Source organism: Pterocles gutturalis, unplaced genomic scaffold, assembly GCF_000699245.1.
Source record: "Pterocles gutturalis isolate BGI_N339 unplaced genomic scaffold, ASM69924v1 scaffold6283, whole genome shotgun sequence".
Taxonomy (NCBI): Eukaryota; Metazoa; Chordata; class Aves; order Pterocliformes; family Pteroclidae; genus Pterocles; species Pterocles gutturalis.
Window position 1 is genome coordinate 114162 of NW_010117941.1, and position 25039 is coordinate 139200.

The 25039-nt window shown below is 46.6% G+C and overlaps 1 protein-coding gene across 1 annotated transcript in view; it reads left to right on the forward strand.

The window, feature by feature from the left end:
- COL26A1 (collagen, type XXVI, alpha 1) overlaps positions 1 to 25039 on the forward strand; it is a 166936-nt gene that overhangs the window by 113983 nt on the left and 27914 nt on the right. Inside the window, exon 5 of the mRNA XM_010075999.1 lies at positions 14431 to 14492. Coding sequence (XP_010074301.1) covers positions 14431 to 14492 — 62 coding nt within the window. The remainder of the gene's footprint in view (positions 1 to 14430; positions 14493 to 25039) is intronic.

Here is a 25039-nt window from a genome sequence, read left to right on the forward strand (position 1 = left end):
CAAGGCTGTGCAGGGCGAGGGTTTGACACGTCCCCAGTGATAATTGCCTTGTCTCCCCCCTGCAGGTTCATCTGGCCGCCAGCGTGGTCACTTTTCCAACCAGGACCGTAAGTGGGCAACGTGAACATCATGGAAAAGCAGAGCCTGAGAACCAAGCGGGGTGCACTCCTGGGTGGGGGGCTGTGGCAGCCAGGGATGCCCTTTGCTTGTGGGGGGAAGCATACGGGAGGGGGTCTGCGAGTCTCTGCCTTCTCTTTGCCTCAGTTTCCCTCAAGTATCTGGAGGGCAAGGAAAAGGGGAGCTGGAAATGCTCCGCTCCTCTCAGGCTCGGGGAATTGCCCAGGCAGCACCCAATGAGCACCTGGGGAGGGCCATCCTGCTTGCACTGCTCTCATTTTTCCTTGGGTCAGTGTCTGAGAGGGGACAGCAGGCTCTGCAGACCCTGGGTCTGTCCCAGGGTGCCTGTCGTGCTCTCCTCCTTGCAATTCAAACTCACCCCCCTGTCTTCCCTGACCTGCTCACGCTCCTCATCAGTCTTTGGGGGTGGGATGTTGAGAAGAGCCAGAAGGGGGGTTGGGTCATCTTGATGCGGTGAGTGCTGCAGAGCGCTCAGAGGGAAGGTGGTGGGACCTTGTTTGCAATTGACGGCTCTCCGGTGAGGAGGAAGGTTTGTCAGCCACTGGCATCCAGCAGCCTGGTGTATCCCAAGTCCATGTTTCTATGCCACTCGTGTTGGTGTCTCTGAACAGCCTCCCCTGAGAAAACTGAAATGGTTTTAAAGGTTGAAAGTGAACGAGAGCTTATTTGTTGCTTGCTGGTCTGTGAACTGTGTGTCTCCAAACTGATGGTAAAAGTGGCTTGAAAGTGCTCTGGCGCATGTGGCAAAAGCCCAACCAAGGTTTTAAATTTGACCGTATATCTGCAGTGGTGGTTAATCAATAACAAGCAGGAATTGACATGGGAGTCTTTGTACCTGATGGCCATGTGCAGGTTTTGTGGAAGATGAAAATCATGGGACCTTTGAAGCAGCACATATGCTGAGCAGACAAGTTACTCCAAAGGGCCGGCCACACACTCAGCAGAAAAATGAGCGTCCTATAGCCCCAAAGCTCCTATGAAGCCTTAAATTAGGATGAACATCTGTCTTTCTGCCCCAGCCTCTATTGGAGATGTACTTCATGCTCTGGCTGCAGTTCATCTCTCTTTGTGTGCTCTGCCCATGGATGTTACAGAACATGCCTCTGATTCCCCATTAACCACGGTTGTTCGGTGTAAAATTGGCCATTTATCTCGGGCACGGCTGGAGTGGCTGGTAGCCAAGCTGGGCAGAGATGACAACCTGGGAAGGATCTGCCTCAGATCTGCAGTGCTGCGTCCCTTGGGTGGGACCCTGACACAGAAGATGCCCAACGCCTGTTCCCAGTAGTGCTCGCTGCGGAGACCAGGGGGCATTTGGAGTGCGTAATGACTTCAGGTCCTTCCCTGGAATTCTGAGTTCTTATTGTATTAGGAAAAAAATCAATGTCCAAGTAGAGAAGTCAGTCCCAGCCCTTCTGGAAGTGAAGGATCCTTCCATTCTTGTTTCTATCCTTGTTCTCTTTCATATTCTTTTCCATGGTTGGGGAAGCTATTGCTTACTCCTCTGTGCTGCGTGGGGTGTCCTGGCACACAAACACACTTCTTACCGCATTGACCCTCGTATTGGAGCTGCCATGCAGAGGAACTAAGGGGTATGTCCAAGGACACGTGGAAAGTATTGTGTCAGCAGAAATCCCATCTAAATCTTCTGCAATCCTTATTACTGGTCCCACCACAGGCCAGTCTTATTTCTGGATTGTCTTTTTAAAGTAGTGTTCTGTTTCCTTGGTCTCTCTCTAGTTTGTGCTTCAGTTTTTCCCTTGGTGGCTGTGCTCTTTTCAACATCTGCCCTGTTCTGTGTCCGTGGAAGGCAGGAATAGTCCTGCCCTCTGAGGAGACAAGATATTAAATTCTTTTAAAATGTGGCTTACTCCACTGCGCACTCCTGTGCGCCTTTAAGGTTTCATCCAGGCAAAGTCTAACTGATGCTGTCATTCTTCTGCTGACCTGACAATGGGGGTTAGAGGATATCGGGTGGGTTTTTATAGGGTTTTTTTTTGTCTGCACAGGGAATCCTCCTTATCAGCAATTTGGCCTAAGATTCCTCTAGTTGTCCTGTATTTGAAGATGTTTCCTGCTATGTTTTACTCTTAGGCATTCAGCTTCCAAATGATACACTGTCTTTTAGTGTATCAGGCTGAGCTCTTTGGAAGCGTGGGGCAGGCAGCAAGACAGAGATGTATTGCCCCTGGGGTGGTTGGGTCTTGCTCTCTGAGGTTGGGGAGGGGAGATGACTGTTCTGAAATGAACAATGAAACGTGCAGGAGGGGTTCCACAACTTCCCTGGAGACTAGGTAACAAAATTTGTGCAGTGTAAGGTGTACGTGGCACCGCACGAAATGAGGATTTGCTCTTTCCTATTTAGGAGGAGACATACCAATAAGAAGAGAACAGGTAGACTGAGGGCAGGGGCACTGTGATCAGCTCCTTGCAGCTGCAATGGTCACTAACTTTGATATAGGCATGGCCAAGAGCAAATATCAGAGAGATAAAAGTTAGGTCTGTTTTAAATTACAATAGAGATCTGGCTGCAGACACTTTTCTGTCTTTTTCAAGCTAAAGAAGAAGAAACGTTTCTAATGCACGTGCCCGGATTCCTGGAATTTTGTCATGGGCTTTTTCTACCCCTTGATGATCTGCATCCCAACACCTTGGGAATGTCACTCCAGGCATCTGGCCCGCTGTCTTGGGCAAGGTGGGGAGGTAACATGGTGGGATGCTTACATGCTGGAAGAGCTTCAGAAGTGTGAGTTGCTGCTGTATTTCCAGAAGGTCTAGAACAGGCTGTCTGTTTTCTGTAACACTGACGTTCCTCATAGGCTTGTATCCACTCCAGTATAGAGAGCTGCAGATGCTGCTGGCCACACTCAGGCACTTTCAGCCCTACCCAAGGTGGGTGTCTCTGCCTGGTGTTTCTTATTGGCTGTTTCTAAGTATTCAGCCCATCAGAAACTTTAGTTTCAGGGACTAAAGTGGAATTTAAACTATCTGAATATAGTCCTTTGTGTCAAATCAAATGATTTGTTAAAGCGAGGCCAGATTTGTGGGGAGAATCAATCTTTTTTTATTAGATCAACTGATGTGGAAAAAGCAGACAAACTTTCAGGCATATTAACCCTTCTTCTGGCCCGTGTTTGTATTACAAGAACAGAGGGATCTGTCTGCCCGGGGAGACTCTGCTTTAGGATATGTGTTCACACCGACTATTCCTCAACAGTCTTGGTCTGAACGCAGACCTGGGTGGCATTTTTGGGAGTGCTTGTACACTTCTTTGGGGAAAGACTTCTCTCCCTCTGTGTTTGGGCACTAGATGTTACTACACAACAAATAACGAGCTCTGCTTTGCAGCTGACTCATTGTGCAAGTCTGGGGCTAATTACTGAATCCCTCCGTGCCTCAATTTCCATCTGTAAAATGTCACAGATGCCCACCATTCATAAACCGCTTTCAGATTTCCAGATGAGGTGCTGTGTAAGTGTAGAATGGAGTTAGTTTATACATATTGTGCTAGAGTATAATATAAAACACATGCAACAGAAGAGTCTCGCAGATGTGTCTCTTTCAACTGCAAAAGGCAAGGCCTGGGCTGATGATTTAGCACAGCACTAATTGGGCTAAAATAGGAGATTGCTTTTGTACTGATGCAATTGTCACCATTAAAGTCCTCATTTACCAACAGTTTGTGGAGATAGCCCAGTTATTTCCTATTGAGGAAAACTGTAGTGTCTTGGGTTTCCAAGCACAGCGATTTATAGCAAATGTCAACGTTTTTATAGCATCCCCCACGCTGGCTGTCCTCACGCTTCTGGAAGGGGACTGTTCCATTGTTTATTTTGAATGTGTGTCTTGCTTGGCCTGTAGCTGCACTCGGGATTTTTTTTGCTGCCTCCAACCTTTTGGGCATATCCTAATCTCAAAGTGGAGCCGTTTGACCGAGTCATTCCCATTGCCATTACTGGGTGTTGCACACACAGGAACCCCCGTTTGTTGATAAGAAAGCTGTTCCTGGGGCTGCAAGCGAGTGAGCGCCTGGCAGCTGTTCAGAATTAAGTCAGTTCTCAAAGTTTAAAGGATTTGTGGGCTGTGATGGTTTGGGTTTGGGCAATTAACTTTGGTGAAGTGCTCAAGAATGTCTTCCAGACACATTTCATGGAGAAGAAGGATGAACTTAAACAGTGAAGAGATTTGATTTGTTTAAGTGCCCTCAAGTTTCTCGATTGTGCCGTTGGGGTTAAGCTCTGAGTGTGTGTGAAACCTTGGAGCTCCGCTGACTGCAGGAGAATTACGGTTGGTCCTCCCAGTTGCAATGTGGCCCGGTGCTTGTTTGAAAGTGCCAACATTGTCCCTCTGGCCAGCAAGACCATGCGGCAGCAGGCACCGGTGACTGCACTGAGCCTCCAAAGCTATCCTCTAGCTGTTTCATTTTAAAGCTGAGCTTATTTGCCAGTGTTTTGTTGCCTGGTGCTCAGAAGTGATTATTGATGCTGAGCTGTTGTGAGAAGGTGTGGGGCTGGGGGGAACGAAGGTGTCTCTGGAGATATCCAGTTCCTTCTCGGTGTATTGCAGACAGATTGCGCCGTTGTGCATTTGTCCGGTTTGGACGCACTGGCTGTTCTCCCCATTCCTCACCGGTGCTCAGAGGGAGGGTCAAAATTCATTGTCAAATCCTCCACAGCTGTAAGAGTAACCTAATATTGGGGCTGAGTGCGTGGGGTGACAGGCATGGGAGGGAAGATTGGCTGACACCCAGCCTTACCCAATGCTTGCCACGGTCCAAGAGAAATCTCCCCGGATGCTGGGCCTTCAGCTGTGGGTCTAAACTTGCCATTTAAGGCATTTTTTAGGAGAGTATCAAGGTGGAGGCAGCTAGAACCTAAAAATGAAGCTCCTCAAACTACCAACAGCATGATGTCTCTTGGGGGACACTTACACCATGGTGCTCATTACTGTGTAGATGTGAATCCGAGAAAGCACAAAGAGGCAGATTGTGAGTAGGGGCTCGGTCCCACCAGAAAATAAATGGATCCCCAGATTTGGAAGTGTTTGGTGAGTTTTGGGTTAACATACCAGGACACAGGAATTCTGGGAAACATTTTGATTATGGATATCCTCTGATTTTTCATTCTTAAATGAGTTAGAGAAGAAGCCTGGTGTAGCTGTTTTGAGGAATTAAGAATCTGAAAATGAAACGTGCCTGGCTTTAACCCCAAGTGGATATTTCTTTTAAGAATTTTCCTTCATCCAGAAGTTGATAAGGAAATAACAAACAAACAAAAAGAAGTCCTTTGCACATCTTAGTGCTAGTTGCTAATCTGATGCAAGTGTCACCTTGTTCTTCACATTATGGGGACCAGATAGATAATACAAGGGATGCGCTGGGTCTTCTGACTCCCCGGTGTCCCTTGTGTCTCAGAGAACAAAACTGCAGCTGCAGAGAGATGGGGAAGGGATTCCTCTCTCTGCTGCTCAGATCTATAAGGACCATTGCAGGGCTCAGAGGGGGTTAGCTGAAGGCCATCAAAGGGCAATTGGCAGGATTAGGCGGTATAATGATCCTCAGGAGACTATCTTGTAGCCCTGAACCATTCCACTCCAGCTCTCGAGTGCTGAGTGACGGTCATTACCTTGTGCAGGGCGATGGTGTGTTGAAGGAGGGCTGCGATGTGCTGTGCAGAGCCCCGGGAGCAGTGAGGTGTGGGAGAATGGACAAACCACCGTGGAAGCTGAAATGTTGACCTGCAAAATCAAAGCTTTGCAAAAGTGCTCCTGGCACTAATAATAATACTGCTATGTAATATTTTGATGTTCAGGGAGGCAAATCCTTCTGAATTCAGACCATCCTTTTCAGTTGCTTAAACTATTGTTTTCATTATTGGTCTTCAGGTAATTTTTTGTCTTGGCTAAACAAAGCCAGTGCAGAATATTTTGGATGAGGAACCTGTGCCTGAGTGAACATCCTAAATGTAGCATGTTTATGGGTTACAGGGGCTTTGCAGAGAGAGAAGGCATCTAACCCTAGAAAGGTGTCTTTAGTCCTTGCAGGCTGAAGTTAATAAAACTCAAAGCAGGGGTAGAATTTAATGTCAGAAATCCAGACTGGAAACAAGATGTGTGTTTTTTATACAATGGTTAACTTTGGATGCGGTTCACTCAGGAAACCTAGGTTGTCTGGCTCTAGAGTGCCTTTCTGAAAGACATACTCCAGCTAAGCACACGTTGTTTGGCTCGAGACTGTGAGAGATTCTCTGACCTGTGATACACAGGTGCAGAACTGATATTTTAAGAGTCCCTCCAGACTTTACGGTGAGCCTCAATTCAAATGTTTCCTTTTGTCCTGTCTGCTTCCTTATTTCATGTTACATTACACTGCATTTTGACTGCATTTTCCCCCTGATTGCTTTTCCCAGCAGGGAAAAGCAGTCTCTTCTGTCGGGGATGTGAGACCATCTCAATTCGAGATGAACTTTCAAGCGTAGTGGGATTCCCATGCATGCTGGGGTCGGAAGAGTTAGCCAGTCCCATTAAGTATCACTCTGCATCATAGATCAGGGAGTGGCAGAGAAATGAGTCTGGTTCAGTGATGGTGGGTATCAGATGCTGGATTTTGGCATAGATGCCCCATCCCTGGAAGTGTTCAAGGCCAGGCTGGATGAGGCTTTGGGCAACCTGGGCTAGTGGGAGGTGTCCCTGCCCATGGCAGGGGGGTTGGAACTTGATGATCTTTGAGGTCCTTTCCAGACCTGGCCATTCTATGATTCTATGATAGTGAGGACTGGACCAGCTACAGGAGGAGCATGTTTCCGTCTGGGAAGGAACCCCAGCCCCTGTGGCCTCTGTGCCCTCAGCTTCCTTGGCAGGAAGGCACATGGGCTCTCTCCCTTTAGTCTGGGGAGTCTCAGTCTAGCTTGTATACCGCCCTATCCTGCTGTAAGAGCTTTGTATATACATATTGTTCATACCACCTGTGTGTCTTTATTTTCTGTCTTTTTATTTGCTTTGGTGTGCTTTACAGCCGTGCAGTGATATAGTGGTGAAGTGGAGGAGTAAAGGGCTCACAGGAGGTTGTTGTGTACAATATCAGAAGTTCTGAGCAGCTACGGTACCACCAGCATCACTTGGGGGCACCACGCTCAGCAGCTCCACAGGCAGCAGGGCTTTAACAGACTGATGCTGGGTAGGTAAAGTCCTTGCTATCAGGGTTATTTCAGTCTTCAGGCCACTATGCTGGGCTGCACTACTAAAATGTCCTTGGTGTTTCTAAAAATAAGAGATAATACATTTCTAGCAAAGCGTGTTGCGTCAGAATCCAGCCATTCCCTGCTAAACCTTGACTCTGACAGCTAAAGATGGATTGAACGTGGACCTCGCCACTCATGGTTGCCTGTGAATAAATGATGATGAACTAATTCCATACGCTAACAGAGCACAGGCTTAACCGGCAACGTAGATCTTTGGCGCTGTGAAAGAGCACAAATCCCAAGGCTGAGAGCAATTATGTACAAAATTAGTTAGTGGTGTGGGAGTGTGCATGTGTGAAATTTTAAATAAAACAATGTGAGTGATGCGAGACCTGGGTGAATAATGGTGGGTTTTCAGGTTCATTTGCCAAACCAAAAAATTAGAAAGAGGAATTATTTGGGATGAACTGAAATGGAAATTTTTAAGGTTTTTGACACAACGTAATAAGTAAAATATGGTTTGGGGTTAACCCAAATTATTTCATTTGATCCGTAGTGAACCCTTTAGTTTCACTTAAGACTGTTTAATTAGTTCATTTCATTTTTAATTTAGGTGAGTTTTGAAATAAATGCTGTTTCAAAACTTTAGACTGAAACATGCCATTAAGAAACTATGAAAATAATTTTCAAAAAATCTAGAGAAAATATTGCAAAAATTGCACTCATTTTTTTCACTTGGAACTATGTACCAAATTTTATGTGGGTTCTCAGATAGTAGTTGTTACTCCAGAAGTGCATTTTGTGGTAAACTTTCTTTCACTCAGTTTTGCTCAGGTGTTTTTTTTACAGACACTTCAAAATCACAGAATATCATGATAATGAAAAAAATATTTGTGGTTTATTCAGGGAAAAAAACCTTTTTCTGTTTAAGAAGGTAGAAGAAAGTAGACATGAATATGAAATATGGATATTTGACAAGCCGAAAAAGATCAGATAGCAGTTCTCCTAAGAAAGGAAATTTGAGCTGCTTTTTAAAGATAGCCAGTAAAGTTTAAGGGTAAGGGTTATTATAATAGAGATATGAGAGAGAGAGAGATTACAAATGGAGAAATTTTGGCAGTGAGTGGGGTCTCCTAGCAGAGATGGTGAATTATATGTGGTGATGGTAAAAAAGGCAAAAACACTCTTGTAGGCGTTCTGTTTCGTATTGATAGGCAGCCTCATAACTCACAATTTGCAGGTGAAAATAAAACTTTCCATCCTACAAAATCCTGATGTGAAAACTGTGGGAGAGGACAAACCCTCTTTGGTCAATGAGACCATCTTTACATTTCTCTGACCCTCCAGTTCCTTACCTGTGAGATACTTTAATTCTGCTAAGGTCATGCTGAGCAGAAACGCTGTGGGGCTCTGTCGGTGCTGGTTTTGAACTTGGGATTCGAGGAAACGTGTGTTGAAAGTGAGCATCCCATGGGTTTGGGTAGTTGTTTGACCCAGGAAGGGGGCAAAAAAGAAGATGGTCTCTCTCTTTCCTCCCTTCCACATTTCCACTGGCTGTCCCAGCATCCCTGCTCTGAGACACGCCGGCCATCTGGGGCCCTTCCCTTGCCGCTGTCTTTGCCAAAAGGTGCAAATTTACAATGCACGCAACAAGTAAACATCGTGGCAGTAAACAGAGAGGCTCCTGCAGCCGAGTCTTAATGATCCTACATTAAACAAAACTCTGGGAGCTTCCCCTTATAGAGAAAGTGTTCTTGCTCCAGCTTAGTGGGGCCTGAGCCGTAGCCAGGGCGTACGGTGTCCCGGTAGGAGCCCTTCCCTCCCGCAGCTCTCCAGAGCCTGGGTTCCCGTTTGCTCTGCAGAGCAGAGGCTACCGGGCGACACCAGCGTTCCTCCTCTCCACGGTTGCTGTCAGCCCTTTGCCTTTCACAGGCTCAAACCCCGTTACAGAGCTACAGACATGACTGATTCTAAACAAGTACAATTAATAAAATCTATCTAGCCAACATCTGACTCTCATTAGAGGAAATGTGTTGAAAAAACAGATCCCAGGTTGGCTGTGATTTATGGCTTGGGCCTGCTATCCTTCACGAGCACTGGCGAAAGCTTTTGCAAAGGGCCAGAACATAAACTACTTAGGGAAACTCAGTATCCATGTAAAAAGGCTAGAAGGGTCAAATCCGACAAATTGAAGAGGGTGGAGATGCAAGCCCAGGCTGGCTGTCCCCTACTGAGGGCCACCTAGGTAGGCACAGGAGATCTGTGCTTATGTTTCTACTGTGGAATTTGACTTGAAATTTCTCCTGTGCCTGAGTCTGAAAGCGTCACTGTTTTTTTTTTTTTTTCTGGCTAAACTGTGTGTATGTGTGTGGCACCAATTGGACGGGGAGGGATCAGTGGTCTGGTGGTTTGAGAGTGTCCCAATGTAACAGCTCTGGTGCATAACCTCTCGGGTGTTCACTGAGTTGATAGTAGAAGTTAGTTGTGCTTCCTACTTCCCTCTGGAGCTTCAAGCTTCATCCTTTTCTCCTTGCAAAGAACCATGGTTGCCTGGACTAATTTGTCTGACTTCACCCATGCTCTTCCAGATTTGCTCAGAGGCTGTTCTGAACTTGTCCTGGAGAAACACATCTACTGAGAAAAGCTGGTCTCCTGCTTCCTTTGAAAGACTGGACCTACTCAAGTTGTGTGCTGCTGATTTGTAAGACAGTGCACCCCACACTGTAACAGTGGGGAGCATGAGACTTGCCCTGAGCAGTCCTGATTGTGCAGTTGCTGGTGCAGAGTTGGAGCTGCTGCATTGTGTTTCGTGGAGCTGCTGTTGCATTCCCAGTGCTCTCAACACGGGCTGTTGGCGTGGCCTTGCTGCGGTTCCAGTTTGCTCCCCCTACCCTGGGATAATCAAGTTTGTTCTCTTTGTGCACGTCCATTTCTGAAAAGTGTACTAAAAGCAGTGGGCTTTATTAGATGGAGAAAGAAAAGCTGCCAGAACAGTTTTATCACAGAAATCAAATATACTCATTTATTTCCCTGTGTGTATGTAACATTTGGTCCTTTTTCATCCTCTGACCTTGGGTCCTTTACAGGAGAAACATTACACTAAAAATGGATGAAAGAAAAGTGAGACTCAGAGGAGGGAAATGCATTGTTTAGAGTCCCGAGCAGGTTGAAGCACGAGCTGCAAATGCAATTCTTATGTCCTGAAGCCTGACTGTGTGCTACGCCCCATTGCATTGCAAGGTTGAGGTTTCTTGTAATGGCAAAACACGGTCTCAAAAAAAAAAACTGGCTGCAAAGCTTTTATTTGTTTAAACAAAGGCTTTGTGATTCCAGAATTCTCTCCCCTTTCATATGCTATAAACCACCTTCTCTGCCTCCCCTCTGAAATATGAATTTTGGAGTAATCCATCAAGAAAAAGAAAGACAGAGCCTTGATCCCTTGACTTCAGTTGAGCTGTGCAATTTATATCTACTGAGCATCTGGCTGAAAAACTTTTAATATTCTGCAGAGACTCTGGGTATACAAATGAGCGTAGGCTGACAGAGCTGAGAAATGGGGCAGAGATGCCAAGAGGTTTCTTTGCCATTTGCACAAAACTCTGACCTGTGGCCCCGTGGTGAAAGTTGGCCTGGTTTTTTCACTCCATTCAGTGCCACTGTGATAATTGTGCTGAAATCATCAGAAGCCCATTGGTATGAAGCTGTTATCACGCCTTTCTCGTTTCGAGTGAGGAGTTTGAAGGCTTGTGGGGCTTTCAGCCTTGAGCAGTTGAATTGTGCAACTATTTAATCAGGAAATTATGCAAACGCTGCTCAAGCCCTGTGAAGCAGGAATACACAATTAAGTCAGCCATTCACTGCTGTCAGCCGCTTGTCGTAGGAACGTATCCGGAGTGGAAGCTGCAGGCTTACAGCCCAGTGCCCCTTTGCAAAGCTGCAGCGCTGGAGGCACTTGCTCAGCCTTTAATTGAGGATCGGTCAAATCCGATCAACCTTTGGATCAGGGTTAAGTGGGTCACTGCTGGCACAGGGAACATGACTTGTTATTTTCCAGCATGCTGAGTCTGCCGTACCTTTGCTATGTCAGACTGCCCTGCTTTACCCACGCAGCCGGAGAGGGGGAGCGGGCAGGCGGGAAGGGAGAGGTGTGCTAGGACAGCAACAGCGAGACATTATGGAGACAGACTGGGTGTCACGCGATACGCTGGTACAGTCTCGTGTTCATTATCTCAATTATTTATCTTCCCTTCTGGAATATTTCTAAAACAAATCCTTCCATGTGTTTTGAGGTTGGGCTTCGTGGAGTGAAATCACAACTGCTTTCTCAGAGTTTAGCTGGAAAAATACAAATCTTCCAACTAGGAATATGAGGGAACTAAACTGTGGTTCTGTGTAGCAACAAGTGATGGATTTCTACAGATATGGAAAACGTCTGCTCTGGAGTTCCAGGTCAGAGAGTATGTGTATTTGCCCCAATGTTACATTTGTTGCATGTGAAATAATGACGTGAGATTCTAAAGCGCGTTTCAATAAAGCGGAATGCTTTCACCCTGACCAGAAAATTCAACTTCACAGACCCAGGCCTTGGAACCACCAGCTATCAGGATTAGACACTAAATACTTCAGTGCATAGTAGTCAGGGAAGATATTTATTGACTTGATTTGTCACCACCATTCTCAGGCTTTCTGCGAGGACAGATAATGACCCTGGACTTTGAAGCAGCCTGGTCCCCAGTGCATTGTGAGAAATGGTTTCTGTAGCAGCAGTACCAAGCATTCATCTCTGTGATTGAAAGCATCGTCCATCTCTCGGTTAGCTAGATAAATGTCACACGGATTTGTTGACAGGACAGCCTGCCTTATAAAGAAGATCTTTTGCATTGGGACATCCACTCTCTGGATTAGTTAAATGTCTTTTGGGTCCAGATTACTTGGGTGTGCATCTGGGTTTCCAGGTTTCAGCAGGCATCGCTGACATGAAGACGATATTAGTACAAACCTCACCATGCAGTGGCACTGTGACTTCCTCCCCCCCATTCTGTCATTTTGTTCATTTAAATCTAACCTTGTGTGCTCCAAACACACCTGAGAGGGCTCTTTGAGGCGCTCCTCAAGAGCAGAGAGGGCTCCTGGACTGGTGCTGTTCGTACACTCTGTCCAGGAGAGACGATCAGAGTGTCCCCCCTGGGAGGTGGTTGATTCACCCCTGTGCAGAGGGGTAGTACAAGCCCTTCTTTATGAGCTGAGCTCTCCAAAGAGAGCTTAAATGCTCAATCCATCTCAAATTATGCACAGAGGTGGTTTTCAGACAGTTCAAGTCAGTCTCGCTGAAACCTATGGGAGTTATTAATACGTGCATGCCAGCAGAAGGGAGAATAGGACTCCATATTTTATTTGCTCTGTAACACATCTGGTACGCCTTTTGGCTCTTGGGACCACTGGATTTATTCCGTCTTATCTTTCTGTGGGATGAGCAAGATCAAAAGCATGAAGCCGGTTACATGCAGAACGTAATTCCCTGGTTTACGCACCGCAGGCAGATCCAGACCAAACAAACCTCACCCTTTTCCTTCCCGGGGGGATAATGCACTCGTGGTACTTGTGTATTCACAGGCCAATTAAAGCCAAAAATTATTGATGCCCAAGATATATTGCAGAGAGCAAAAATAAACAAATGTTAGCTCCTGTTGGGTAAAAGAAGGTCTATGTCAGTATTGACTTGTGAGGAAATCCATCGATCTAAGTGTTGCTGAACCATCAGGTGCTTTGTCTGCAAAACTTTGGGTATGGTGAGGTGGAAGCTCTTGTCTAGCTCCTTTGGGAAGCTACGCAGATCCTCCGAGAGGGTCAACAAGAGAATTTCTTTGGAAGGTTTTTGCAATGGGTGATTGGTTGCTGTTAGCACTCAAGCAATCTTCTTAGACTGTAAATCACCGCCATGGAACAGCCAAGCTCCCTGGCCCTCCAAGCCCTGTGCTAAAATCTTTGTGTGGCTGAGAGCCATCGGTACATACCGTGGGCTTCATAAAACTGGAAAGTGTCTGTGGGTGAAGACTGGAGAGACTCCATGGGGCTCCTTGTGTAAAAGGGGACAACGCTTGTTAGGGAGGACAACCAAGTCCCAGGTGTTGGGGTGATGTTTAGTCAAGCCAAAACCCATGTTCACCCATTCCTCCCCATAGGTAGGCACCGGGTTTACTCAACATCCCCTGCGTCAGTACAGCCTCAGCCTGAGTTGCACCTGAACAATTGCTAAGGGGCTCAAGAATTACAGGCCAGCTGCCCCAGCCCTATGGCAATAGCAGGATTAAATACTCCTTCCATGGCCAATCAAGGAAAGCTGGCTCTGGCCCTTCAGGAGCCTAGAAATGCCCAGAGATGGATTTATCCTCTGTGGGACATGAGATGGCAGAGGTTCAGTTCCTGAATATGGATGGTTTATTCTCTGAAATACTTCATGCTGCAAGTCATTTTCCCTTTTTAAAAACCGTCGTGCTTCAGAAGTCATGATGGGTCCATGGTCCGGTGTGGAAAGCTTGTCCGAGAGCTGGGAATGGGCAGTTCAACACTGCTGCAAAGCACTGGGAAAGTGTGTTGTTGATTAAATCTCTGTTTGGGTCTTTATCCTCCTTCACTCACTTTAAAATTGCTGAAATGAAGACAGAAGCAAAGCAGCAGCCCTTCTGTTGAGATAAGTGATGTCCTTTGTACCACACAATCACTTTAAGCTGCACTCAGAGGCCATGATGTTACCGTTTGTTCTTGCTGAGGCATCCTGTCGGGACCCCTTTGGTGGCTGCTGCCTATCTGTTGCTTCTGTATAGCACAGCGAGATGGAAACTGCTTTGTGCTGCAGCTCCAGTCTGCGTCAGCCCTGGGCTCTGTCTTGGATTTCCTTGCTGTCACTGAGACAGATGATTTGGTGTGGGAGTGGTGGGGCCTGGGAGCACAGGGATGGCACAGGACTCCACAGAGACGGGCATTTCCTATAGTCATTGCAATTTCCACTCTGTGTGCCTTGGATCAAAAAGGGATCAGGGTCTGCAGACTGAAAGCCATGGATTAAAATGCAAGTACATAGAAATTTTACATCGTTTTGTTTGGTTCTTTCTAGAATGCATGAACTGCACAAGACTAGCGGATATGACCGAGAGGCTAAACACGCTTGAGGCCAAGGTAAGAACCTGCCTTCCTTCATTCTTCTGCTTGGTAAAAATATCTAAAAGTTGCCAGTAAGAAAGATGTGGAGTTGGCAGCCCTTGAGAGATCAGGCGTCCATCCTTCTGTCCACAGCGAGGAGCACTCTGTGGCGGTGGTCCTGCTCCAGGGAACGGGGGCAGCACTGCTGTGTGCTCGGGCATCGCTCACCTCCAGCCTGGCTGCTTCCACTTCCCATCCAACTTTTCCCTCTGGCTGCTCAGCTCAGCTCTTCCTAAATAACGCTCAGACCTGAGAAATACCGTGTCACATGTTGCCATCACACTTATCACTGCATTTGCCTGTTACCAGCCTGCCCTCACACCGCCTCTGCCCTGTCTCCAGCTGGCCGGCTCTCATGCTGGGCTCGCTGGCTGCCGTGGGCTGGTGTGTTCGGCTGCTGTCACAAGTGTGCAGCTGCTGATAAATAATAAATAGCTCATTGCTCTCAACTGGAACGCGTTGGCTGAGGTTTTCCTTCAGAAACAGAGGGCAGATGGAGCTGTATGAAAAATCTCTTGCCTTCAGCTAGTTGATAACATGAGGATGCAAAGCAGTGATTCCCTTGGCTCAGGAAAGAAGCAGACTCTGATTCTGGTCTCTCTCGCTAAAAATGCCTTGTTAGAAACCTTACGAACATAGAGAGCAAAGCAGACAAGTAACGGTATGTAGATTTTTCTAAGAACAGTTGATCATTAGCCTGCTCTTCAAGTGCTATCCAGCCCTGCTTTTTTATCCCTTTTCTGAAAGATGGGAGGCTTTCATGTATAGTTTAGTGGAGATAAATGTTAAGGGGAGAACTTCACGTTGTGGGGTTTTTTTCTACAAATTGTTTTAATTTCTTCTTACTGGGATTCACATAAATTGTTCCAGTCTAGCAACAAAGCAGTTGAGTCAGTCCTTCCCCTTTGATCCGCGGTCCCTCCTGCGACAGCCCAATCCTGGCTGTTAGATGTAGTGCTTCGGTCCATTTAAGGCACTGGCTGCTGTTATTATTCATTAACTGATGGTTATCAATGACATAAAAGAATTTGGGGAGAAACCTTAGTGGGGAGGAGGGGTGGTGGATGTGTGGTGTTTTTGAGGCCAGTGCATGATACTATGGTAATTTGGGAATTGTCTGTGCTGAAGTGGAGTGAGCAATGTTGTCTGGAACTCCCTCAAAGCCTTCGCAGTTGTATTTCACTACAGGAAAGTGAAGGGGTGGGGGGAGTGAAATTCTGGGGAGAAGAATTGCTCGAGTGAAAACAACTGTTGTGGTGCAAAGGACAAAAATGAGCTGGGTTGTTTTTCTGAGCAGTGGGACCTGGCAGGTGGGTGTTCTTTGGCAGCGAGGAGCTGGAGGCATCTGGAGAGGAGAGTGGGGCTGGTGACTGACCTCTGTGTGTGCAGTCGCGAATCCAAGTAAGACAGGGGACCAGCCTCAGAGAGACGTAAATCAGCCCTCCAATGCTCAGCCTGTAGCCAGCTGTACCTTCCTTCGTTTTCCAGGCCTTTCTATAATTTGTCTCTCTGGAAAATGATAACCAAAGGCTGTCCTGACATCAGAGCACCAGGGCTCTGCTGGCGTGTGCTGCTCAGCACTTGTCTCGGGTATCAAAGCGTAACGGCAACCTCAGCTGGGGCCCTGGCAGGACTTCATGGGAGAGGAAGGAGGTCCTACCTGCCCAAATCCCTTTGAAAAGTCTTAGCTGAAGAGTGCAACTGCACCCAGGTCAGTGGGTTTGTCTTATAGTTACGAAGCTGGTTTGAACTGGGTGACGTTCCCAACAAGCCAAGTAATCTGCTCTCTGGTGTTGGCAACAACTGCCAGCAGCTCGTGGTGTTTGGGAGGTGCTGCCTGCTTGCCTTCTGCGTGGGAGCTCTAGGGAAGGCAGGAGCACGTTGTCTCCTGTTCTAACGTAGGATGCTTATTGTGCAGCAACTGGCATTTGTCTCCTGAGTGGCAACCCTGACATGCTGGCCTCAGGAAACGCTTCCTATGTCGACAACCATCTGCCTGCAGCCTGCTCTGCGTTCAGGAGGGAGCACTGAGTCATCACCAGCACACAGCATTGATGGCTGAAGACCCTGTAGTCTTGCAGACCTTCTGACACCAGGAACAGTGAGGCAGGTGCCTGCAAAGGTTAGTGCCAAGATGTAGCCAGCCAGACCCGGAGATGACATGTTGAAGGATTTTGTACTGCCTCAGTCCCAGCCACAGCCGAGACCACACCACCTCCTCTCTGCCTGCTTCAGGGTGGGGCTTTGGGTGACTTGATTAGTGTCAGCTCTTGCTCTCGGGCATAGCGCATCACGTCTGTGCTTCAGTGCTGTAGTGAGGCAATTTGTGTTGCTGTGATGGGTTTCCTTCCGACTTTGCTATGCTCCCACAGAGACCCAAGTTGGGAGCAAAGCTCATCAAAGGGTTTACTTTTATGGAGGGAAATTACTTATTTCTTTCTGTTGTGAAGTGCCGAAGGCTGTCTGTCTGCAAGGGTGCCTTCTGCAGCACGGCCCAGCAATGTCACTGTCAACTTCTGGCTTCCACTTTGTTTGAAAAGCTGTGGGTGCTGTGCAAAAATTGACTGTAGCAATTAAGCGGAGAGTGAAGCCTATTACATGAATGCTGGTACTGTTCACAAAAGAAATATGCTGATTCACCCTTTTTCAAGGTGAAGTTCAGTTTAGTTTGATCTACGTAGCAATGCAACAACCTCAGTTGTTGCTATTCAATGCCAGCTAGCACCGTTACGAAGGTGAACTTGTTTAGCATTGTCTGTATTCCTGCTCTGGATTTTGCAGAAAGATCCCTGTTTTGCTGAATGATCTGGATGTGAAGTTGTCTCTCAGCTCTCCAGACTGTCTTCTTGTAATGTCTCATTTCACCACAACAACAGCTGGAAGCTGTTCGGAGAAGACAGGGGTGGTGGGATGGGCACACTCATCCCTTGGCAGTGTTGGAGACTGATCCTCCCTTGGTTTTTGCTGTCTTGTTCTGCAAAGGCAGATGGGCAAGTTCATCCTTCCTATGAGTAGAGCATAGCTGTCCCCCTAAAAAGTGGGGATATAACCAGGAATGGTCTCACCTTTCTTCTTTACAAGGATGAGTTGGTTCATCCAACTTGTAAGATCAGCATCCAAATGAGGTAATAAAAGTAACCCTCTGATTTTTGTAATACAAGAGTTGGATCAGAAAGCGAGAAGCAAGAATAAACACAGAGCAAAATGGAATGAAAAATGACTCATTAGGGACTGGTGCTTATATAGCCCTTGGGGAGGAGAGAGACTTAGAGACATGGCTGAACTGCGCAGCAGAACAAACTCTTCACGTGTCTGCTTTCCTTAATGCTGCTCTAGGTTGTCCTTGTGGCTGTAGATGTTTCTGCAGGAAAGGAGGTGAAGGAAGATGGAATCGAGTTCCATCCTGGTCTCCCCTTGTTCAAGTCACATCATCATCTCCCCAGGATGGAGCTGGCCTGTTCCATTTGCTTGATATCGTTTGGGTGCCAGAGATTTGAAAGTTTGATTGATGGTGTTGAGCTTAAAATCTATAGGGCATGGGACTCACGTCAGGGAGGATGGTGTTGAGCCTGGGGTCAAGGACAAGAAAGTGTGCAGGCCAGAAGAAGACTACCCCCTCCCCAAGCCCCAATGTGCCAAACCTTCCTGCTTTCCCGTGACGTCTGGCTTGACATCACTGCAGCACCCCCTGACCCTGCAGGGAGCCTCACTGGTGGGAGCACAGAATGAGAGCTGTTATTCAAAAGGAAAAGTTTCTCCTTCTGCCACCACAGCTTCTTAGTGGGAACAGCGTACAGCCCTTTGTTTCTGAATTTCCTGAGCCTGATGCTGCCCTCCTGTGACACAGGACTAAGCCCAAACTCCACCAAAGCTCAGGAGAGCTGCAGCGTCAGGAGGGAGCAGCCCGCTGTCTGTGGCAGGCAGTGCTAGCAGGAGAGCAGGCAGCTGCGTAAAAATTTCTGCTCATTTTGTTCACCATAAGCCCCAGTTTCTTTTAATAAACTCCACCACGGAGCTACGGGCAGTGTGATATTAATCCCAGCTTTTGGTTGGAGCTGGAGCGCAGCATTTGATCTGAGTTGATATAACACAGTCTTATCTCCTGACACCACGTTTGAGAAGTTCATGGCATTTCACTTACAGCTTTAACGCGGGGAGATAACATTACATATCCAGTGTCTGATTGATTCATGGTGTGATTGATAAACGACATGCATATTTTTTGCATGAAAACAGTCCTTGTAATGTGATTCCCCATGCAAAAGATTCTGAAGGGTTTTAAAGAAAATCTTCGTATTGTGCACACAGTTTGATCAATACATTGCTATTTATATGAAATCACCCCATTGATTTGGAACAGATTACCCCACGGCACCTCCACTACCCTGCGTCTTTTGAGTATGAAGCACCATTACTTGGAGTTTTAATGGAATCGTACGAAATGTTTTCTGTATCTCCCCCTTCTCCTAAGCAGCTACATGAAATCCTGGCAGCTGTCTGTGATGTTTTATGGGGTATGTCTTTTCTTTCTCTGATAGGCAATAAAACAATTTCCTGCTGTAGTGGAGAAATATTTGGAAAATAGAAAGAAGTTTCATGGCACTATGACATGGCTGAGAGATTGGGAGGGAAACCCCAGTTGCTTGCTGGTCCTGTAGAGTGGACATTAGCAGGTGCTGGATATTTCAAGGATTTTCATGGATTTTCCATGTTGTGTATGTGATTGCCACTAGCAGTTAGTTATTTGCTTTCTTTTCTGAACAGGAAGGTGGCTCACCTAATCTCTAAGGTTTCCTAATGACCTTGTGCAGAATCTGCTTCCCCAGCTCCAGCAATGGATTGAATTTAAGGAGTATTTCGGCTGTTTCACAGGTAGCTGTATAATAACTGGCTGGTTTCTAGTAGCAATAGCAAACTTAAATCAATCCCTGTAAATTTTTAATTTAATGCTAAGTTTCTGTAGGTCAGTTAATGTAACAAATGTCCCTAAAGATAAAATATACAACTGCCTAACTGATTTTTATAAGGGGGAACCATGAACCAAAACTGGATGGGCAAACTGAATTTTGTGTCAGTGTTCATATCTGAACTTTGCATCGACCTCATCGGCCTTTTTCTAATCAGCGTTAATCATGTTTATGATTAGGTCCTTGAGGCCGTTCAAGGACTGGCCTTTCTCTCATTTGGGCATGCTTCTGTCTTTCAAGAATGATGGTTAAAATCCTTTCATTCCCAAGTCTAGTAATTGTTGGATCTTATTGCTTATCACTGTTGGATTGAAGGAAAAATCTGTCCCCTAAGACTCTTTCATGTGTTTGGCAAATGCTGTAAATCATCTGCCAGAACCACAAAAAGGCTTTAAAGACCTCCTCCTCCACCATCCCCTCCTGCAGTCTTTTAGTTACAAGTTTGGCATTTTTAGTCAAATAGATTTAATATTTTCATAAAATAACTTTGAAAAATTCTGTTTTCCTATGACATGCAACTTCATTTGCCAAGCAAATCCCGTGTCTGCATTAGGAAGTGCTGTTGGTGTGTTTAGTACCTGGGGACATCGTTTACAAGCTTTGTTTTTTTAAGATAAATACTTTTGGGGACAAAAAGTAGGTTTCAGCAAGGGAGGCATGTGAGGAGCCTAAGGGGTGGCAGTGCTCAGATCCTTCGCTGATCCCGTGCCCAAACATGCAAACTTCCACTTGGTTCTCAACCAGAAATTCTAGTGGAGCTTCATAAGGAAGTATGGTCTTAAGAGAAAAGTGACTTTGGGTACTTTTTTTGGCTTTCACCAAGGCGAGCCAGGAAAGGACCAAGCCCCTCATCTTTTCTGGTTGTGCCTCTCTCTTCGTGCAGCTTTTCATTTGGAGTCCAGCGGAGGAGGAGAGCTCAGGCAGCATCTGTCTGAGCTGGCTGATGTGAATCAGCCAGAGCTGAGGGCTCCTCACCTGGTGAGACGCAGAGAGCTGGTCTCCGAGCCATTGCTGAGAACAGATGTGACTTTCTCAAGCCTGACTTCATCTCAGGCTGGCCTGGCTCCACGTCCGTAGCACTGCTACATCCCCAGCAGGTGACAAGCAATAAATTGGGCAGAGAAGAACGATGTGATTTTGAGAGCTCTGTTGTATTTTTATCAGGTGTTTTAAAGTAGTGGTGGGGAATCTGATTTCACCCTGAGCTGCTTTGTGTACTTTGCTCTGCAGTGAGCTCTTAGCACGGCATTGAAGGATTGCTGGATCCTTTCCACATCTAGCTTGTTCCTCTGGCTCTGACACATAGGGGTGCCAGTGACAGCAGGCTGCGTGGGCTCACAGCAGTAGAGGTCAATCTCCAATATCCAGAAGCTCCCCGGGTGCCTCAGAGTGTAGTGTCCCAGCAGGGTCACTGCCAGTCCTCTCCTCACTGCTGTCCTCTCAAGCATCATGGGCTGATGATGAGCTGAACATTGCTTGTGTTTCACCTACACTAGTAAGCGAGCCTGTGCTTTTGTGTCTTCTCTGCTCTCCCCCCAGAAGGTACCTGCTGATGAAACCGTCACTTTTTGCATGCTCCTTTTTGGAAATCCTGTACAACTGTACAAAAAACCCAAATACCTTTGCAGAAAGAGCACGAACTGCCCTACCTGTGGATTGTCAGAAGCCTTTGGTCCACATTTCTGTCTCCCATGCAACAGCTGATGACATAAACCTTACCTTTTGGTCTGCATTGGGTCACTACAATGACATCAGTTCTTGCTCCCCACGTAATTTGTCAATATAACGAAACTCCTCCATTCACTAATTATCTTGTCCCCTTTGGCCAAAGCCTCTAAGATGTAAGAAGAATGAAGTCACCCAGGTTCTCTCTGGGCACCCGGTTCATCAGATTTTAGTGGACACTTACTGAATGTCTTTTGGCTTTTGAAACCAAGCAATTGCATCTGCGTTGGAGCCATGCGTTCACAGGTTTCATATTGCTGCAAGAGAGATACCATTCTCCATCAGATTTTGTAAACTCCCTGTTTAGCTCTGTGTCTTGATGAATGATTAAAAAACTCTTGTAGTTTGCCAAATAATTTGCTATAAAGAAAGATACATCCAACAAGTTATGCAATTACCATTATTAATCAGCTTGTGTCTTTACAAGATCAAGGGAGTCTTATTTTACACTGAAATTTTTAGCTGATGAGCTGGATTCATGCAGTTTCTTTCCCTCCTCTTTCGAGAGGGATGGAGGGGAGTTAATTCTGCCAGTGCTTCAAGAGACCAAATATCCCCTGTTTATTAATTAATAATATCCATCTGGATTATGTCGAATGATTCCGCCTGCATTTCTATGGATTTTTATCCAAAGAAAAAGTGTTCTGAACCCCGTTGTATCAATTTTGAAATCTTTGGAAGCACGGCTGTTCTTTCCTTGTTTCTAGCACCTACTAGTTACAGAACATCAGGAATGCAAGTGGAGGACAGATGATGGGAGGAGGCTGTGTTTGTGAAATCTTCTTTTGATGTGCGGGAACAACCGAAATAGGGTTCTTGAAAGCCACTACAAGCCAAAAAAAGTCCTCTGACACTGAACATCTCAAGAAGATGAAAATCTTCCTCCCATTTCCATTGTCCCTGGCCTGAGCTTTTGATCTGACGCAAGAAATGTGGTATGTGTCTGAAGTTTAGAAAGTTTATGCTGGCAAATAGAAAAGGGGGAGGTGGGTTGAGTAAGCTGGGACTGAGCTTCAGGCACATAATACTCGTGTCCCTGCTGAGGGCCCTGCGCGTGAGCGAGCCCCATGGTGAAGAGCAAGTGCCAGATCCTGTACAGAGGTGAGCCCGGCAGCTCTGCGGGACTCGCAGGGCCCAGGGGTGAGTTTTGCAGGCAATAACCTCTGCCGCTGGCGCTGGCCTGCGAGCTCTGGGGCCAGCACGGTGCGTCATCCCTCCTGCATTCCCTTCGCCTTCACACGCCATCTCCTACATCGGGCCCGTCTCCCGCTGCGGTGTTGGCAGGAGACGCGGCCCCGTTTCAGCTCTTTCCAGCTTTCTGACCCAGTTCAGCTGCGCCTGAGAGGTGGGGTCTGGAAACCAGAGACAAGCCCTCATGCTGGTGGGACCTCTCTTGCCAGAGGCTCCAGTTCAGCCTGTCCATTTAGGCTCAGATTTGACTTTTTGCTTCCACACGTGCAAAAAGACAAAAGCCGGAGTGTTTTGCCGAGTTGGGGCCATCTTGCACCTTGTGCAACGTGGCACAAACTGGGGAGGAAAGGCCGTGATGTCTTCTGCAGGGATCTGCCCTCCTGACGCCACAGGCAGCAGCCGCAAGTGCTGCCCCGCAGCTGGTTGTCTGTCCCTGCTCTGGTTGGTTGGGTCGCTAACGTTACCCATGGCATCAAGACATATTTCATGTCATATGGTGGCCTGAGGGTGTTTTCTGCCTCTTCTCCATTTTTTTCCAAAGAACTTTTGCATTGGAAGTGGTAATAGTAGCAGAGGTGGGTGCTGCTTGCCGTGAGGGTTTCCAGTCAGAGCCACACATTCTTCCTCGGTTGGTGTTATCCCCCTCTCCACCTTGACCTTATTGACTAGAAAATACCAAGACTTTAATACTGAGACTTTAATACATTGCACATTTTGCTAATTTGCTTTCTGGCTGTGAGCCTCTGTGGTATCATTTTCCAGCAGTTTACTCAGAGGGTTAGAAACTTTCTTTTTTTGTTTAATGAAAGTGGGAATTCTCCTCGAGTCCCTTGACTACAGCAATGGCAGCCTTAAGAAAAACAGAACGTGACAGAAAATAGATGAATGGCTCCAATGCTATTGCAATAACGCGCAAGGACCCATTTGTGCTGTGCTAGCGTATGAGAGGACACTCCTTGCTGGAAGAACTGTGTATAGTTTGAGATTTTGAGTGTGACTAAATCCCTCGTGCTTTTCCTTCTTTAGTTTGGCTTTGTGGATCTCACGGATGTGAGAGCTCTCTTCTTTCTACTTTGTTTCTTTTGGGCACTTCTTTGCTCCCAATCATAAAAACTAGAATTTCTCAGTAATTTCAAGCCTGGAGACTTCCTGACCTCTATCATTTTGTGCCCAGGGAAAATAAACTGGTTACTATGGTTCGAGCCTTAATGACTGCTAAGTATATATAGTCCATTTATAAAAGAGCGTACTGGATTATTCTGTGCATGCCTTTAAATCTTTTACAGCATTTATCAGCAGAGCGCTCATTTAAAACATGTTGTTTTAATGAAAAGGATACCGTTGCCACTGTTTTGTGTTGATTATGTGGTAACACATTTTTATTATCACCCATAAAAATGATTTGGAGCTGTTCCACTCTAGATGCAACCTTCGGCAAAGCTGTGCTAGTGCCGCTCACGCCGCCTGGGAGGGCCCCGGACCCCTGCGGTTTGCTGGTCTCTGACCATTGCTGCTATTGATTTAATATCACCTCTTCCCGCAGCACTGCTGGGCTGCGGCAAAATACCGTCCAAGACAGCCCTCGTCGGTCCCTGCCTCACCGCAGGAGCATCCTCGCCCTGCCCGGGCTCCAGCCCCTCTGATTTGCCGTCTCTAGGATTAGTTTTGCCTCTGTTGCTGGGTGTGCTTTGGCAACACCGAGGTGTTTTACTGGAGAAAATAAGAGGATAATATAACAGTATAAGGTGATTCAGGAAAGGTCTTCAATGCATGCATGAGTCCCATGTCAATGGGAATTAAGCACTATCGTGGTAAGGTACATGGTTGAGCATTTCTTGAACTGATAGCATATTTCCGTGAAAATCTGACAAATAAATCACTGGGTAGAAGCATGGACTGAACTAATTCCTTCCTCTCCTGGCATCAGAGAAGCCTGGTGAATAGCAGCATTGTGACCTGATTCCTTTTTGCTTTCGTATTACTCAGAAAGCAAGACTCTGGATCCATGAATAAAGATTATTGCAATAAAGGAAGAATTTTGCTTGTTTGCAACAGCTGAGGTTCAGTTCCCTTGCACTTAACCCAGCTCCCAGTTTAATTAGTTTCTGATTCAGCCTTGTCAGGCCAGTGCATTCTGCAGGAAGTTCATCATTTCTGGCGCTGCTGCAGCGCTGGCTCGCACCATGCCTTATAACAAATAAGTGATAAACCTTGTAATAATTGCAAGTTAAAAACAAACAAGCACAGCCAAGTCACTCTCATTTATAATTGCAGTGTGACTTCATTATGAAAAGACAACACGGCATGTAAAAGCTGAAACTTCTAGGGATTCAGCGGAAAGTTTGAGCCATATTCTCTTTTACTTCCCTTATCCCTCGATTGGTGCTTTGGTGGGTTCCAAACAGGAAGAGACGGTGCTGTAACAAACCGCAGGGTTGCACTCCTCAAACAGCTTTCCTGTGTAGCTTTGTGCTTAGAAAGCCGACTGTGCTGGAGATGCTGGGTGCTTGGATCAAAACTCTTGTCCTGGAAACCTCAGCCCTGCTCCTGCCTGATGGGCATCCTGTATCCATCCTGCTCAGGCAGCTTTGCCGGGGATGGATCCAGCTGGCAGGCGAGTGGCAGGGGTGTCTGCGGACG